This window comes from Convolutriloba macropyga, chromosome 6 (genome assembly GCF_964194025.1).
Source record: "Convolutriloba macropyga chromosome 6, txConMacr16.3, whole genome shotgun sequence".
Lineage (NCBI taxonomy): Eukaryota > Metazoa > Xenacoelomorpha > Acoela > Convolutidae > Convolutriloba > Convolutriloba macropyga.
Genome location: NC_134473.1, coordinates 67,124,714 through 67,140,871, shown reverse-complemented (window position 1 = coordinate 67,140,871; position 16,158 = coordinate 67,124,714). Strand labels below are relative to the sequence as shown.

General features: G+C 35.3%; 2 protein-coding genes across 2 annotated transcripts; one reads left to right on the top strand and one right to left on the bottom strand.

Moving 5' to 3' along the window:
• Window positions 1-1,679: 1,679 nt before the first annotated feature.
• Window positions 1,680-4,926, top strand: LOC142341150 (carbohydrate sulfotransferase 12-like). Its single transcript, XM_075392044.1, has 2 exons — window positions 1,680-2,396; window positions 4,547-4,926. The coding sequence occupies exons 1-2, from the start codon at window positions 2,000-2,002 to the stop codon at window positions 4,780-4,782; spliced, it is 633 nt and encodes a 210-aa protein (XP_075248159.1). The 5' UTR covers window positions 1,680-1,999; the 3' UTR covers window positions 4,783-4,926.
• Window positions 4,927-6,113: 1,187 nt separating this feature from the next.
• On the bottom strand, window positions 6,114-12,130 carry LOC142340539 (inward rectifier potassium channel 2-like). Its single transcript, XM_075391160.1, is given in 4 exon segments — window positions 6,114-6,997; window positions 7,588-7,767; window positions 9,691-10,396; window positions 11,403-12,130. Coding segments are annotated over 4 exon segments (1,377 nt in total). The 5' UTR covers window positions 11,628-12,130; the 3' UTR covers window positions 6,114-6,731.
• Window positions 12,131-16,158: the final 4,028 nt, after the last annotated feature.

Genomic DNA, 16,158 nt, shown 5'->3' with positions numbered 1-16,158 from the left:
CGTGTTTAGCCGTTTTGTTATCCATTTGGCTCAATTTTTTACTTGTAGATTTTTTTGCAGAAATTGTTTTTGATCGATTCTGCACTAATACGCAACGTTCTGAAATTGATACCACAAAGTTTTACAGAGCCTAATAATTCTTTTCAAGTGTAAAATGGGCACATATTTCAACTTTATAGTTTTTTTCCTTAATTTCCTCATTTTTTGATCCGTGTTTTGCGATTTTTGCCCAATTTTTCTTTGTTGGTTTTTGATCACTTGCGAATTTTTCAGAGCACATGCGGATTTTTTTTTGTTTTAACTCCAATTTGAAATCCCTTTGAAATCCTCTCTGAAATTGACTTTCTTAACGTTAATTCAAAGAGGTAATGTCAAGTGAGTGTATATCATTCTAACTGAAGGTTATTTAAGAGCAGCTAATAGAAACAGCAAGAAGTTATACAGATTCTTGATCGAAATTTAACATCTCAGCCTTTACTGCGAAGCTGTTGCGGCTATTTTCTGGCAATCTGCCAGCTATGTTATGATTAATTATTGTTTTCTAAAATTGATTCAACTAAAAAGGGGTCGCCGTACAATGCATTTTTTATTAGGTGGCCGTTTTCGGATATCCCGGATAAATGAATTCGACTTTGTTTCTATTTTTCATAACCATGTTTTATGAATAGGGTTACAAGCCTGTATGGAAACTAATTACAGTAAGCGATTTAATTCAAAGCGATTTTTCCGATCCTATTGGAACCGCTATAATTGTACAGAAACAAGCAAACGTACCCCCTTTACCTAGTATTTAGCAATATGAGATCGATGCTTTATTCAATTTTGTTTCTTCAATTGAAGTTAATAAAAAAATTAATTACGTGGTTACAAATTATTAGATGAAATGAGAAGTGGGAACCAAATTACAAGTTTTTGAAAAAGATTATTAGCAGACTATTTTTTTATTAGCTCATCAATGATAGCACAAATACTATGATTGTTGTGCTATCATCGATTTCTCGTGATAATATTAAAAGTGTTAGAATTATTTAATGAACTGAATCCCCATCAATTTTTCAGGGAGGCTGTTAAATTTTGAACTTGGAAAACATGACAAAACAAAATTCACTTTCGTTCATCTAGTTTAACGAATGAGCGGAAGAAGAAACTTTTTCTTTCAAAAGTGTTTCTCACAATTTTCTAAATTGGTTATAGTTGGTTTGGAACATTCCGATAATTTAGTATGTGGAAAATCGAAGATTTCTTAGTAGTTTTTGTTCGTCTTCTGGACAAGGGTTATCTTCACTTTTCAGTTTCTTGTAATGTGTCAAATACCATAAGCCTGCGGCTGAACTCGGCGCCAAAACTGTTCAATTTCAAGAAAAAATTTGACATGTTCGGATCTAATAACACTTCTCTGAGACCAATAATTTACGAACCCTCTTTTGGCATAAATTTACGTATCCACTCATTAAAATAGATCAACTGTAGCATAATTTTGCATAGATTCATAATCATCTATAATTAGAAATACAGATTTAGAATCATGTGAAGGATTATACAATCAGTGGTAGTTTGAAACACACTTTTTTAAACCTAAATCTCTCACGAGACTTCGTCAGAGCCGTTAATTTGTGCTTGTTGTGCCGTTAATTTGTGCAAAAGGTTGACTTATGAATAGTTATTTTGAACGATTCACCTTGTGTTTCAGATCGTGACATCTGTCAATTTATCAAGGGTATATTTGCCTTCCGTATTGGCTAAAGAAGATGCTCTACTTAATGTTGAATTGATATCAAAGTATCGTTTACAGTTAGTCAATCGGTTTTGTTCACGATATCGTTCCAAGAACACGCCACTTGATGGCCAATATAGTTCACAGCATCAAACTGAAAACTCGACCTATTTATTGACTCAGAAATTCAAACGTCGGATTGATCATCATTTGACATACAATGATCGCTACAAGTATATCGAGTGTCGAGTTCCAAAGACTGGTACTTCAAGACGCGGTCGTTTTATGTGGACTTTAAACCATAATGAGACCGCCTTCAATGAAGCTAAATATGTTCATCCATTTAGAGATAAATACGTGACGCTATTGAAAGGGCTGTCAGTTGATGATATCAGGACAAAACTTGACTCTTACACAAAATTTCTGTTCGTTCGAGATCCGATATCAAGGTTCATTTCGGGTTATATCGGCAAAATCAGGTCTCAGAAGCTCGATTACCTGAATTCTGTAAAAAAGGCACGAATTGCAGCTAATGAGACTGATCAGAATAAACCTCTATCGTTTCGTGCCTTTGCCGAGTATGTGGCAACTTTGGCCGATAGAGGGCGCCACATTCGGAATGCGCATTTCAGTGGGTGTCTGAACTTCTGCGAAGTCTGTTTCGTCAATTACTCATTCATAGGTAAAAATCTGGCAATTTAGGTTTTTTGGAATTCAGGTTTTTTGGAAGATTCGATTCTTGACAGTCCTTAAAATTTAAAAATGAAATGTGCTTCCTGAAATACCGATTCTTTAGCATCTTATGACCATGTAATAACTTCTAACTGAAACATTATACCCGCTCGAATTTTTACGGTAACATTTCTTTAATTGCTCTGGAACAAAGTCTGAAGCAACTAAACGTGTGGGTCTTTTTTATGCAAAATATTTGCTTGGCGTTTTTGTTTTGGAATATTCTTTGACTTCTTGAGTCCCCTTTTCACAGTTTAGTTCTTCATCTTTGAGTGATCTAAGTTGTGCTTGTTCTGAAATGAAGTTCGTTGCTTAAAGAGATTGTGATCGAATGAAATACAAAGCCTTTGTAGCTTAGTGATTAAGACGTGAGACTGCCAACCTGGAGGTCCGGGTTCGAAAACCATTGGGATAGGGGTTCTTTGCACCCTTAAAACATTTCTAATCTGTGCGCCTTCTAAATTATATTGCCCCCATCTGTCGTTCGAGAGTAATTCATCCGACGTTTGTCAGTTTGTTTTTAAGGAGAATAGGGACTCCCAAAAGTTTCAACAGAAATGCTTTCAGTTACAGTTCTTGGTAAAACTTTCCGGACTTTTTTTCTGTCATTGTCAAACAGTCTTTGCAACTGAATGCAAAACTTGTCATAAAAATTTGACTTTTTTGCCTAAACCCCTCAAATTGTACATACATTGCTTATTTGATCACTAGTTTAATAATTGTTGAACAAATTTTTCCTCTACAAACAAAGTAAAAGTTTTTTGGAGAAAATTATTTTAGATATAGTCGCTTATCTAAGCAAAAATATCTTTCACGGTAAAATTTTGTTCTTTTGCGTGTCCATTTGAGTTTGGAATTCTCGAATTTCGTTGAACCAAAGTTACTCATTTAAACAGTTCATGCAATAATGACCCTCACTAATGACTACATGAAAAAAATGGATCTATTGAGAAGAGAAATCAATGTAGGTCTTTGATATAATAAACCATCAATTATATTTGAAGTTCATTTTGTTAAAACTTTAGCTTGCCTGATTTGTATCTGCTTTTCATTCTTTTTTAAGCCAAACTGCTGAAAAAGTGGAAGATATTTGTTGTGACTATAGTTAAAAACTTTGCAGACTGAGCAATTACACTGGGACGCAAGAAAAATATTCGAATTTTTAACACTTCTTTACTCTGTTCTTTCAAGCATCAAATTATAGGTCGATATAACTTACTGCTTAATTAACTTCTTAAAATAGTGTCCCAATGATTAGCTTTAATTGCTCTCGAACGGAGTTTGAAGCAAATATTGAAAGCGTGTTGGTCTTTTGTATATGCAAAATTTTCGCTTGAGAATTTGTGGGCTTTTGTTCTAGGACTTTTTTTGACTTCTTGAGTGACTTTTTCACGCGTCTTCATTTTTGAGTGATCTCAATTGCTGCGAAATGAAGTTCGTTGCTGATATAAAAGCGATTGTTAGCGGTTGATTCTGTAAGCCGTTGTGGCTGAGTGATTAAGATTGACTGCTATCATGGAGGTCTCTGATTCGAACCTCTATGGGGTCCGAGTTTTTGCACCCATCAAAATTTTCTAAGCTACACCCCCTAAAGTAAATCCCGCCTGCCTGTCGTTCGAGAGCAATTCATTCGACGTTATTCGGTTTTTGTTTGAAAATTAGTTTGTGAGTCTTGATTTCAAGTCTTCAGCGAATTGTAAGAAAAAACAACAAAATCAATTAAAGAAATCAAAAGAGAAAAAAAGCGAAAAGCGAATTGCCTGAAATCATGATTTCGATTGCCTTAACTGACTTCACTCTTTACATAGAAAATAAGCTTGTTATCATTTCGTTGAGATCTGCTCAAACCTTAGTTTAAAGTTATGATGAAACTGAAAAGCAATAATGGACTAATGGCGAAAAATTAATCTTTGAGCTTGAATTGGTTATATAGTTACGAGTTAACATGCTCGTGTTGTCATAGGAGGGCTAGTTTTAAATAACTATCTGTAGTTTTGGTTTACCTAATGTAACATTATGTGCAAACGCAGATTACCAATCCGCCTTATCAATTTTTATTGAGTCAGCTTTTACTGACCGTTAGTAATGGTTTTTGTTTAGGCCGAACGGAGACTATGAATCGCGATTTTATCTATCTAGCCACTGAGTTGACGTCTATGCACGAGCGGGCTATTCTCCCCCCAGAAGGCGGCTGGGAGTCGAGAGCTTCGAAACACATGGATCTCTTGTTCGAATTGCGACACGAAACGGTTGCTAAAATTCTGAAATTGTTTGAATACGAGTTTGAAGCTTTTGGATATAATCCACAAGACGTATGGAAATTCTTGCGACGCTGATGTTTAGTTTGGACGAGAAACAGTTTTTATTTGTTTTCTGCGCTAGCTTGTATTTGGAAATTTTAGTTTCTTCATTGTAAATATTCGCTGTGTTCAGAACTTGTAAATGCTTTTACTGAATTTACTTCAAATTTTGATAGACTGTCCCCCAATTTTCCTAATCTTGAAAGCTGTTTTCACTATTGCGTGACATTAGGTTTTCAGAACTTCATTAGGTAGTCGATGCGGCGAAGTGCAATCAATTGATTGTTCAATGACCTCGCTAAACAGGGTTTTTGAAAACTAATGTCTTTAATAAGGGATTAAGTGTTGAATTTTGCTGACTGAGTAGAGTTCTGAGACAAAAAAGCCATTCCAAATTGAGCTTACCTCTTGTTTGTGTTCATTGTTGTATTCAGATGATATATGAAAACGGGATCTTGAAGATTCTAATTTTGAGGCTTTCCATCTATGTATAAGTTACGTGACTATAATGAGGTTAATAAAATTAGTTCGAGCTATAAGCCAGAATTTTGAAGTGACTTTAGGAAGTCCCTTTATCAAGTCACTTCTCGGAACCTTGCTTGTAATTCGCACTTTCCTTGTTTTAAAAATCTTGATCTGTGCATAGGGAAACCTGATATTCATTCTGGTACTGCAGAGATCTGGCATTTTAAGACTTTGACCTGTGTTTCTGTGATAACCATTTTTTAGTACGCCTAAAATGTACGCCTCTAATTCGCTGTCTCTCTCTCTAATAGTATAATATAAATTGAAGAGAGAAGTTAATGAGTCCTGTTTCTTTCTCAACCATTAGGAGTTGTTATCGTCTTTCTAGCATCATCCTATTTTCACTTGCATTTTGTTTTCGTGTTGTGTATAATGAATAATAATAAAAGGTGTAAGCATATGATGGTTTGAAACTGATCTTTGCTCATTGTCCTGTTTGCGCAACGCGACGTATGAGTCGAATCGTTCAAAGATGGGAGATATCCCAATGTCATTAAAGAAGCTATATATTTTTAAAGTTTCTTTGATTCATAGCTCTTTTTTCATTGCAACGGTTTTACCATTTCAAGGGCGAAAAATTCCCGTAAAACATCGAATCTATCTGCCAAACTAAGAAACATGTTTCTTTGCTTACCTGTCAAGTATCCAGAAGACTTAGGTGCTTTGCTTTGAAAAAAACTGCCTTTCGTCCTAATTCTGTTATTATATGATTCCTGGACCTGGGTTTGAGACTACCACTTCGGTATATGTATTTTTACTATCAAGTATCGGTACCTTTAAAAGCCGATTTTTTTAACCCTCAGCTGTTTTGCAAAGACATATTTTGTAACTCTCAGCTTTAAGTGCAAAATTGAAGGTTGATATTATTCAGCTGGTATTGTACGTACTTAAGTGGCTGTGTAATGATACAGGGTGTTACCAACGAGATCGTGTCTTTGAAAACTCCCGCAAAATTGACAATGATGAAAAATGGAAATAAATGCACGTGATAATAACAAAGATTTGATTCGGTAGCTAAGTCATGATTTAATAAAAGCAATAGTTACTCAATTTCTCAGACCCACTAGTGAGTTTCCATGACACAGGGTGCAGTTTTTGTACAATTTAGTGTATATTGGCATAGTTTTTTAACCGTCGATGCTTTCATGTTTTTTCACTTGGTCAACGACTAACGACATACTAGATAATTACGGAACTACAGTGTATTAGTTCTAGGGAAAATAATAAATTGCAAATCGTGGTTTTGCAGTCGTTAGTGTGATCGCTTGTAGTTCTAATCACGCTGAATGTTCTTAATGTCAGAACTCAAGTTGACGTTTTGTTTAATCACCGCCATTTCGGCACCCCTTGAGTTCTGTGACTCAAGTTCGTTGAATATTAATTAAAATGTTATATACTGTCAAAAAAAACGATGAAAAACGTGTCATAATTGTGGTAGTTTATATGTTTTTAAGTCGTGGTTAGTTATAAGAGGCATGGACAAAACTACGTTTGCGTGGCTCGTACGATGATACGAACTCTTTCTCGTCTGAAAATGCGTCTGTTTCAGTGAAAATGCAGTTTATGTCCTCGTTGTTGTTGTTCATGACACGCTGCGCGTGATGTGAAATCAATGTTGTTCGAGGGGTGCTGCTACACGAGTTAAGCTTGCTGTAGTCGATTTGGAATTTGCGACCTTTTTTGCTGATCATGGTGTCGAAATTGTAGCCCCATAATATGTCTTCACCTGAAAAATGAAAAAATTTGAATCTGTCACCCTCCCACGCCTGAATTTTTTTGGTTCATTAGCTTTTGTGAACAAAATAATGCGTCCTTGGTTTAATAAACGGTTCGAATATGAATAATAGGTGGGTATATTCTGCCTGAAGGGGGTTTAAGAGTGGAGGCTGGGGTGTTTGGGTATCTCATATTCTGTGTTAGTAAATCTATTGTTAACCTTCAGTCTGTTGTATTTAAGTCTAGTTAAACGTGTGGAATTACTATCAGAGAACTGAAAGTGAACAATTTTTTCCATTTTACCGCTTTCATTCCTTAAAACATATCTTAATACATGTAAAATGGGCGTTACAGTGTGGGATATGGCGACAAATGGACGACTATACTGTACTAATTGATAATTATACAATGTATGTCCTTAGTTGCCAAATTCCTCAACTTTGCCCAATATTAATTAAGGGTAGGGGCGCTGGCTCGTAATATAATCAGCGGCTGCAGAAATATACGTAAAAACTTCTGGATTGGATAATTTTTTAACCCAATTACCTTTTGGATTAACCCAATTACCAATTCTGGGAACCTTTTTTTAAACCCAATTACCTGTGTATGACTTCATGCACTGTGTGACACTGCCACTCTCCTCCACTGACCCCTCCAGAATGACCACTATCTCGAACACCCCCTCCTCTATCTCCTCCTTGCTCTTGTTGAACAGAGGACTCTTGGGTGTGACCACGTGCTCCACGACCCAAGGCACCAGAAGCAGAATCCTATCGTGTCCTGTTTAGCAAAAACATCAGTTACTTTAAAAAAGTTCAACGGAAAGGCATCGTATACAAGTGTCAAGTACAAGTTTCAAAACCCAACTGTCATAGGGCCATTTTTCTTGAAGGAAGGATCATCTGTGAAAAGAGGTCTTTGAGCGCGAAAAAATGGGGTCATTGGGATAATTGAACTTGTCGTAGAGGAAAGCACAGAAAACCGACATTTTTCAAGCTAGCCCCCCAAAATATTAGGTATCTTTATTTTCGTAGGGTGAGCCAGCTGATAACAGTGGCCACAGTTAATCGGTATCGTAAATAGGTCACCTTTTGACTTTTTCTTCAAAATTTGGCGCGAAACTTAGAGCCAGGATGAAAATTTTGGTCTCCGGGATGAAAAACTTAGAGCCAGGATGAAAAATTTCCTGCCTAGAGCCAGGATGAAAATTTTGTTCTGTATCATAGACTGGTGAATCAAAACGAAAACGGCCGTAGTGAAAGTTGGCACAATACCCCGCATTTAAGCAATTCACCACCATATCGTCTACATTTCAAATATCTTTTCCTCCACGCTATGAGTTACTCATTTCCACGCATCATCTTTGTGCACAATTGCAGTATGCAAATGCTACGATGGCGTCAATTAGACAAATAAAAGAAAGCTTGATTGGTGACTAATTTTGTCCCTCGCAATTTTAATTGTGGTTTAAGAAGAAAATTAGCAGTTTTGCTATTAAACATATCACGGTTCACAGTAACTCTTAACTCTTTGAATTGAGTCGCACGTAATTACTAATAAAAAACGGGCAATAAAGTTTTAGGATAATTACATGCTCAAAATCGTTAATGGGTTGCGTTCATCCATGAATACTTGTAACAAAATTCATGGTTTTTGTAACTATTTGTCACGATTTTGAAAACTAATTTTCATCGTGAAAATCGTTACGATGAATAAAAAATAGTGACGAGATAATATCACTCGTTTCCACGAAACGCCAAAGTTAATTTAAAGCAGCATTTTGGACATTTGCGAAGACGTTTGCATGTAGGTTTGGTGTGAAAAAAATTACAGAAGCTACAGATGCACTTGTCCTCGTCAACACAAGTGGACCATCCGTTTTTATAAATTTAAACAACTTTTTGACGACACAATTGTTTGCTATTATACAATTTGTGTTTACAAAAATATACCGTCATTGTTGGCATAAGTTCAAGCTAGGAAGCATTTTTTTTTTACTGGGGCTACTTTCAATGCTTTTGTAATCACCAGCACAACATGCTTGCCGGCTGCGATCAGATATAAAAATGCAAATTCGTTTTTTTAAGTACACTCCTAAATTTGGAATGTTTCTAATATTTTTGTGTATGCTGTACAGAAGTGTTTCTTTTTCAAATTCAGCACCGGTAGTTTTTTTGAGGCTGTGTTTATGAGAAACTGCTTGATACCTGCTATTATACCTTGATCCTTTTGGTAAAAAGCTGTGTGGCTGTGCAACAAATTTTTATTATGGGTTTTTGCATTACAAACTGTCAAAAATATTATAAGATAGGTATAATAAAGTTGTATTATATGCTATCCAGCAAAAAAGTGAAGGAAAAGTTCCCAATTGTGAGGGTTTATAAGCAAGCACAACTGCTGTGAAACTGAACCAATACTTGATTCGAATCAGCGTTTCTTACTTGCAGGCCTACTGTGCAAACCATTTAGCTTCGACCTTGGTCATCTCTTATAACCCGTTCTCTTGTTCTTTCGTGTTCCTCAAGGCTGCATATCTAGCCATGTATACGTTGAACAAATAGAGATTCTCGTCAAGCTATTTCATGCTTATCTCATGTACAATTTAAATTGATTTTTTTCTCTTTCAACCTTGTAACATTGACAATAATATATAATGTGGGTATTCAAGATCCAGAAATCAACCTTCGAACACCAAATACATACCTTTATTGTATCCAATGTCCAATTCCTCCATCGCCATGCACCCCTCTCCCCTTTTTGAACTACTGTTATGGTTATCCATACTACTTTGAGTTTAATGATGTAAACTGTGGATCAGGTATACTCTCACATGAGCCTCAGGCATGGACAACTCCCCGTTTGTAATATCTGCAATACGAAACGCCACAATTTTGCTACCCCGATCTTCGAACACGCACAGCTTATCGCTAAAGATCACATTTCTTTTCTTCCATTTCGGGTGCGTGAATTTTGAAATCACAATCGCGACAATCAAGCTTTGCATTAGAACCCCGCTGACTATTTGCAAAAGCAGAATCCAGATTCCGACTTTGCAAGAGTTCCGAAGGTAGTGAGAACCGTACCCGATTGTAGTTTGGGTTTCTATCGAAAACAGAAACGCAGAATAGAAATCATCAACGTCCGTGATGCAATTGAGTCCGTAATAAACATTGGCAGTCCTTTCCAGTGCCCACCAAAGACACCCGAATATAAGCCAGGTTGTTATGAAGGAGAAACTAACGAACAGGAACTGATAATGCCAGCGTAGGTTGACGAGTGTCTGGAACACGGTTTTGGAGTATGTGCGTAGGGTTCTGGGCGAGTTTCGAGAAACTGTGTTGCGTCTGCCGCCTTTGGTTATGAATCGGAGGTTTTGAGCTGAGCAGGTTTTGTCGGTTTTCGTTTGAGACTAGAACGGCAAATTATTTTCTACAATTATTAGTAGAACCTGATTTAGTTTGTAATGTGAAAGTTGAGTATACTTTTTGATGAATTGTGCACTTCAAAAGATGTATTACTTACTAACTACTATTACCTAAAAATTGTTTATCAGGTTTATTATAACCTCCCAGTACTACTTCCCGGTTTTTTTTTCAATCAATTAATTTTAAAAATCAGAGCATGAGAGAAGGAAATCTCAAATTTTCGATTGTTTGATTAAAAAATTGGAAAGGCTTTACGTGATCCAATTTGAAGACCGTGTGTTTTAGATAGTCTTTCTTGAATTGCCTTTTCCTACTGTATTTCCATCCCTTTGTGAATAGGGGGTTAGGACGCATAAGCCACCATGATTCTGTGCTGTGCTATTTTGCAGATTAAAAAAACAAAATGCAACTGAAACGCTAATCAAATTTGAACAGATTGTTTTATAGAATTGGTTGCTGGAGAAACATTCAAAAAGTTTTCAGATTGCTCACATTACGCGTTGTCACTAAAGAAAATATTTCTACTGTTTTTTTAAAAAAAACTTAAGCTCGTTGAAAGGCTTGTTGCCTGATGAAATTTGAGATTAGTTCCAAATACTTCTTAGTTAGTTGTTTTTTTAGTGGTCATAATTTCTAACGAAAAGTTTTGCTTTCACACTTGAGAATTGAGAATGGACGTGAAAGAGCTCTTTTTTTATTACACTGATTACCGGTTTTTATTATTTATCTCCTGTTGCTCTCGGACGAAGTTTGAAGCAATTATTGCAGACGTGTGTCTTTTTCTTGTTTTTCACATGAATTGAAAAAGTGTTCATGAATTGAAAAGTTTTCGCGCTTTTTAAGTGCCCTGAAAATATTTAAAATTTCCCTATTTTATTAAGTCAACAATTTATACATTCCTGGTCCCTATATACGTGCCAATTGCGCACTATTTATCTTCCGTGATTGTAGAAATATTGTAAGACAAAGGTCATATGACAGAAAATGTACCTTTTTTCTCCCGAAAAGGCTGCACACCTGATGTCTGAAGCTGTGAAATGAACACAGTGCATAGTCGTGTTCTTTGCACAGAATCAGAGGTCGAGTTTCATCTACCGAGTCCTGATTGACAGACGTCAAGTTCTGCTCCGCCTGGTCCAGATTTCGGATGTGATCCAAATTCTCATAATCGGCGCGATGACTATTGGCCGATTTTCTCCAATGTGATTTTGCCATTTATCTATTCAATTTTTGTTCTGGCCCAACTATGTGATAATTTCGGTAAAAATAACTGACTACTCGATGAAAATTAAATAATTTTCTCTAGCGGGTGTATTTTTGTTGATTTAGATAAATGGAGTATTGAGGTGAAATTGCGAATGAAATCGTTAATGTTGGGCTGGTCTTTTTGCTAAATAGTTTTGAAAGAGTAAACAGATGATTAATTAGAATGAGTAATTTTGTGGGTGAGTTATCAATTTATCTATCGGAATCTGATCAGATTTCGTGTTCCTTTAATGATTCCTGCAATTGATTTACTAAAGTGACTAACCCTCAACTGTAATGGCCATTCAGGCCTTCTATCGGCATTACCCGGCGACGAATGGTTGGATTAATTAAATTATCTGGATTAGAGTAAATCAAGTTCAAATTTATTTCTGTTAAATTTCATCTCGCCTGACACTTTGGCAAGTTTGCCCTTTAATTATGAGTAAACAAACAGACTATTTCGAGTGCCTTAGATCGATCGGTTTGGCCATGTGTTTGTCTTATGATACATTCAAGTTTGTTTTTGTTTTGCCCCGATTGTATTTCAATTTAGCGAAACTTCTATCTCTCGCTCTCTCTCTCTGTCGTTCAATTCAGCCTTGATCTTAATTTCTTATGTTTAAGATTAACCAGAGGATAAACTTTTGAGTTTAGACAGTTGTAAATTCTAGAAGTAGGGAAAAGGCCACGAAATTGAGAACTCAATTGAACTTTCCTTGATTTGAAAGTCACACTTGCATAATTGATCTTGCAATATATTGTTGCAGTTTTGCAATTCGAAAGAGTTAAATTTGCATTTGGGCGTTTTGTTTAGTCAAGGATGAGCAATGCTATAAATATCAGCTTCAGATTTCTCTATTTAACCTCCTGGTTCGTTTTAATTTAAAAAATGATTATTGTATCATCATTAATTCAGAACATTTTGGCTAACTTCTGATTTTAAAAAAATGAGTCTTTCGCATTGTATCTTAAATGCTCAAAAAATTTTAGCTTCCACATTACTGTATATTTAAATAACAAGGAGGCTCGTTAATGTGCGTTCGCAAATGATGTTCGACCCGCGCTCATCTACATTTTTGACTTAACTGTCTTTTGACTTACATTTTTGACAAAGAGATAATCAAAAATATATGTTTGAGTTTGAGGAAATCGTTACACAACCAAACTAATAATTGACTTAATTAATGCCATATCTCATTACAACGAGATATGCATTAAAAAGACTACGAGAAAAAAGCAACAAACAATAAAAAAAACAAAAACAAAAATTTCAAGTCAAAAACTCAATATCTAAATTTAAAAGCACTTAGTAATAAAGTCAACTTACAATCAGACAAAACTCTAACTACACTAATTTAATTTTTCCTAACTACACAGACTGAATGAATAAATAGGTTCAACTGAGCCACATTTGAAAATCATTGAGATCTCTTATTACACGATTGTGCTAAAGGAGCAGAAAAAGGAACACAAATACACCAGTCATGTAATACAATTTTATAAACTTCAAGATTATTCGATATAAACTGACTGCTTTGGGTAATATTATTCAATCAATCCTCAAATACAAGCTTATGGGACCGGTCAGCATTTTACAGCTACCTAAAGAACAAAAGAAAAACAGGCTAACACAGAAAATTCAAAAAAAAAAATTGAGCTAGAAAAGTGTCGAAGCCATTACAAAATGGACTTTTGAAAACCCGTATTATCAAGCCCATTAAATTCAATAGCTTTCAACTGAAGCTAATAAATACGCTAAGTTATGCCTCGATGAGACGACGCGAAAAGTTATCATTCATAACTCATCTATAAGACGTTAAAAAAAATCATTGACTATGAAAACAACAACAAACACAGGCAAAATCCGAAAAATAAGTAGAAAAGTGCAAGAAGAAAGTGTCAAAGCCATTTAAACCGTAAGCTTTTCTCTGGAAACCTTTTTTTATCAACCATTGAACGTCTTCTCTAAGCCAATGAAACTATCAATATTAGGATACTGTGTTAAGATTCCAAAAGGAACCAAAATTACGAAAAAAAATCCAAAAACTAAAAAAAATTTATGAAAACTCGCGCATCAAAGTCATAACACCAATTGTTAGAACATAGAACCGCTACCTAGATTAATTTTGGTTGAATTGAAATAAAGGTCCGGTCATTACTGAGAGTGACTTAAAGTTCACGAAATAAGGGTTAAGATCGTTTATTGTTAAAAAAATTTCTCGAAGCTTTCAACGAAAGTCAATAAATAAGCTCAGATATCCCTCGATTGGAGGACAAGGATTTCAGTAAGACATCACAATAAGTCTTATGACCATATAAACAGCCACAAATTTAGGCAAAAACCAAAAATTCAGTGGAAAAGTGCGCGAAGAAAATTTTGAAGCCATTTAAACCATAAGCTTTTCTCTGAAAAAATTATCCATGATCCATTCAACATCTTTTCTAAGCCAATGGGAGATATCAATATCTGGGTAATGTGATAAGATTTCAAGAGGGACCAATAAAATAAAAATATCCAAAAATTTTGAAATCTTGTCGCATTGAAGTCATATAACAAACAGTAAGAAGATAAAACCGCTAATCAGATTAATTTCGGTTGCAGTAGAAAGGAAGGGGGTCCTGTCATTATGACTTACATTTCACGAAAATAAGTTTACGATCGGTTAATGTTTAAAAAATTTCTCGAAAAATCATTTTTTAAGTCTTAACAGCTTTTAGCTGTCCACTCAATGCTCTAGATAGGTTCAGTGAATGCTCATTACGAAACCTATTGTACTTTGAGTCAACGAGTCTACGCCATAGGACTCCAAAAATTTAGTAAAACCTCCAAAAGAAAATCAAAATTTCGAAAACATTCAAAATTTCCTTCAAAATTATTCGAAGCCAAAAAAACATGAGTGATTCCTTGAAAGCCAATATTTCGTTCATTGGGCTTCTTTTGACTGTAAATGAGGTTTGTCAATATTGGAACTTCGATATGAAATGTGACTAGTCTCTAGGTGACTTAAGAAAACAAAAAATGAAAAGTTTTTTTTTAAAAAATCGAGTTCTCAAAGAGTTCGATTTTTTTTATAGTAAACTTCGCTATGAGAACAGAACTCGTCTTTTCATCGCCTTTCGTCTATTAGGAGCTCGAAATTGTTTCTTTTTGTGGCGTGAAATGTTCTTTTGAATCAATATATTTTAAAAAAAATATCTTAATTTGAAGAAAAAAACTCGAAAGTGAACAAAATCATGTCAAATATCACGTGTTCACACGAAATTTCAATCCTCAATAACTCCTCAAAAAAACGAAACTCAAAAAAAAAAATCCTTTAGTTTCGAATTCTACGCTGGGCGAGCTTTTCAATGATACCACTCACATTTCTTTAAGATGAATATATCAATCGGCCAAAATTGTCTGAACAAAAAAAACCCATTTGAGTATATAGTTCCCCCTACAAGTGGGGTCGGAACAATTAGAAGCCTTACGCTTTATGAGCACTTAGTTGCAGGTAGAGGGTTTATGGGAAAAGTACCTAAAAATGAAACAACCCAAGGAGAGCATTGTCTATCATTTCAGTTATTAGAATTTGTTTTTGTGATTAGCAATTATTTGGTTCACGTTGGTGTTTTCATGCCATTTTCACTTGATCGTTTTTTGCTTTTGACGTCCTCAAAAATGGGATGAACAGGTAAAACCTGGAGGGCACAAATTTGCCGGGCGACTCTCAGAGTACTACTAGTCTCTCATAACTTTTCATCGAAACTGCTGAGAAGACATAAAATCATGACGTAAAGGGAAGTTATTTGGCGGTTTGGACCCCACTTCAGCCCAGGTTTTTTGCTTGACATCACCTAAGTGCATTTTTTCTTTGAACGTCAGTTTTGCAGATTAAAAAGCGACACGTTAATTGCGGACAAACCTGACAATAATGGGTTCGTAAATCTTTTTTCACGAATTGTGCTTATCATTTCCCGCAGTTATGCTAAATAATTTACAAGCAAAATATGCATTAAAATTCTTCAACTAGCTTAAAACTTGTTTTTATCAAATCGTGTCCGGAAAAAAACAGTTCCAGACGAAGAAGTCTCGAATCGTTTAAAAATTTCTAGAAAAAAAATTTAAATTAACCATCGGATTAAACGCATGTACACCAATTAGCAAATCTAATGCATGAGATATGCCTAGAGTTGCCTTCAATTAAACTGATGACACGCCAATTACAACACTGTGTTTTGTCATGCATTTGGAAGCAAGCATTTAGTTTAATATTAATGCATATCAACAAGAGTGAATGAAAGTAGAAACCTTAATGATAAATTGTTTGCTAATTCTCTGAATTTGTTTGCAGTTGTCTCTTCACGGATTTGGAACTTCTCTGGAACTGTTTTATCTACTTTCTTAGGACTATTATGTCTAGGAATGTTTTTCTGGCAACATTTTGCTGCGTGGGATTGTTATATCGTGGACTATTTTTTTTCTGTTCACCGATTTCTTAAATAAACTTCTTAAGGG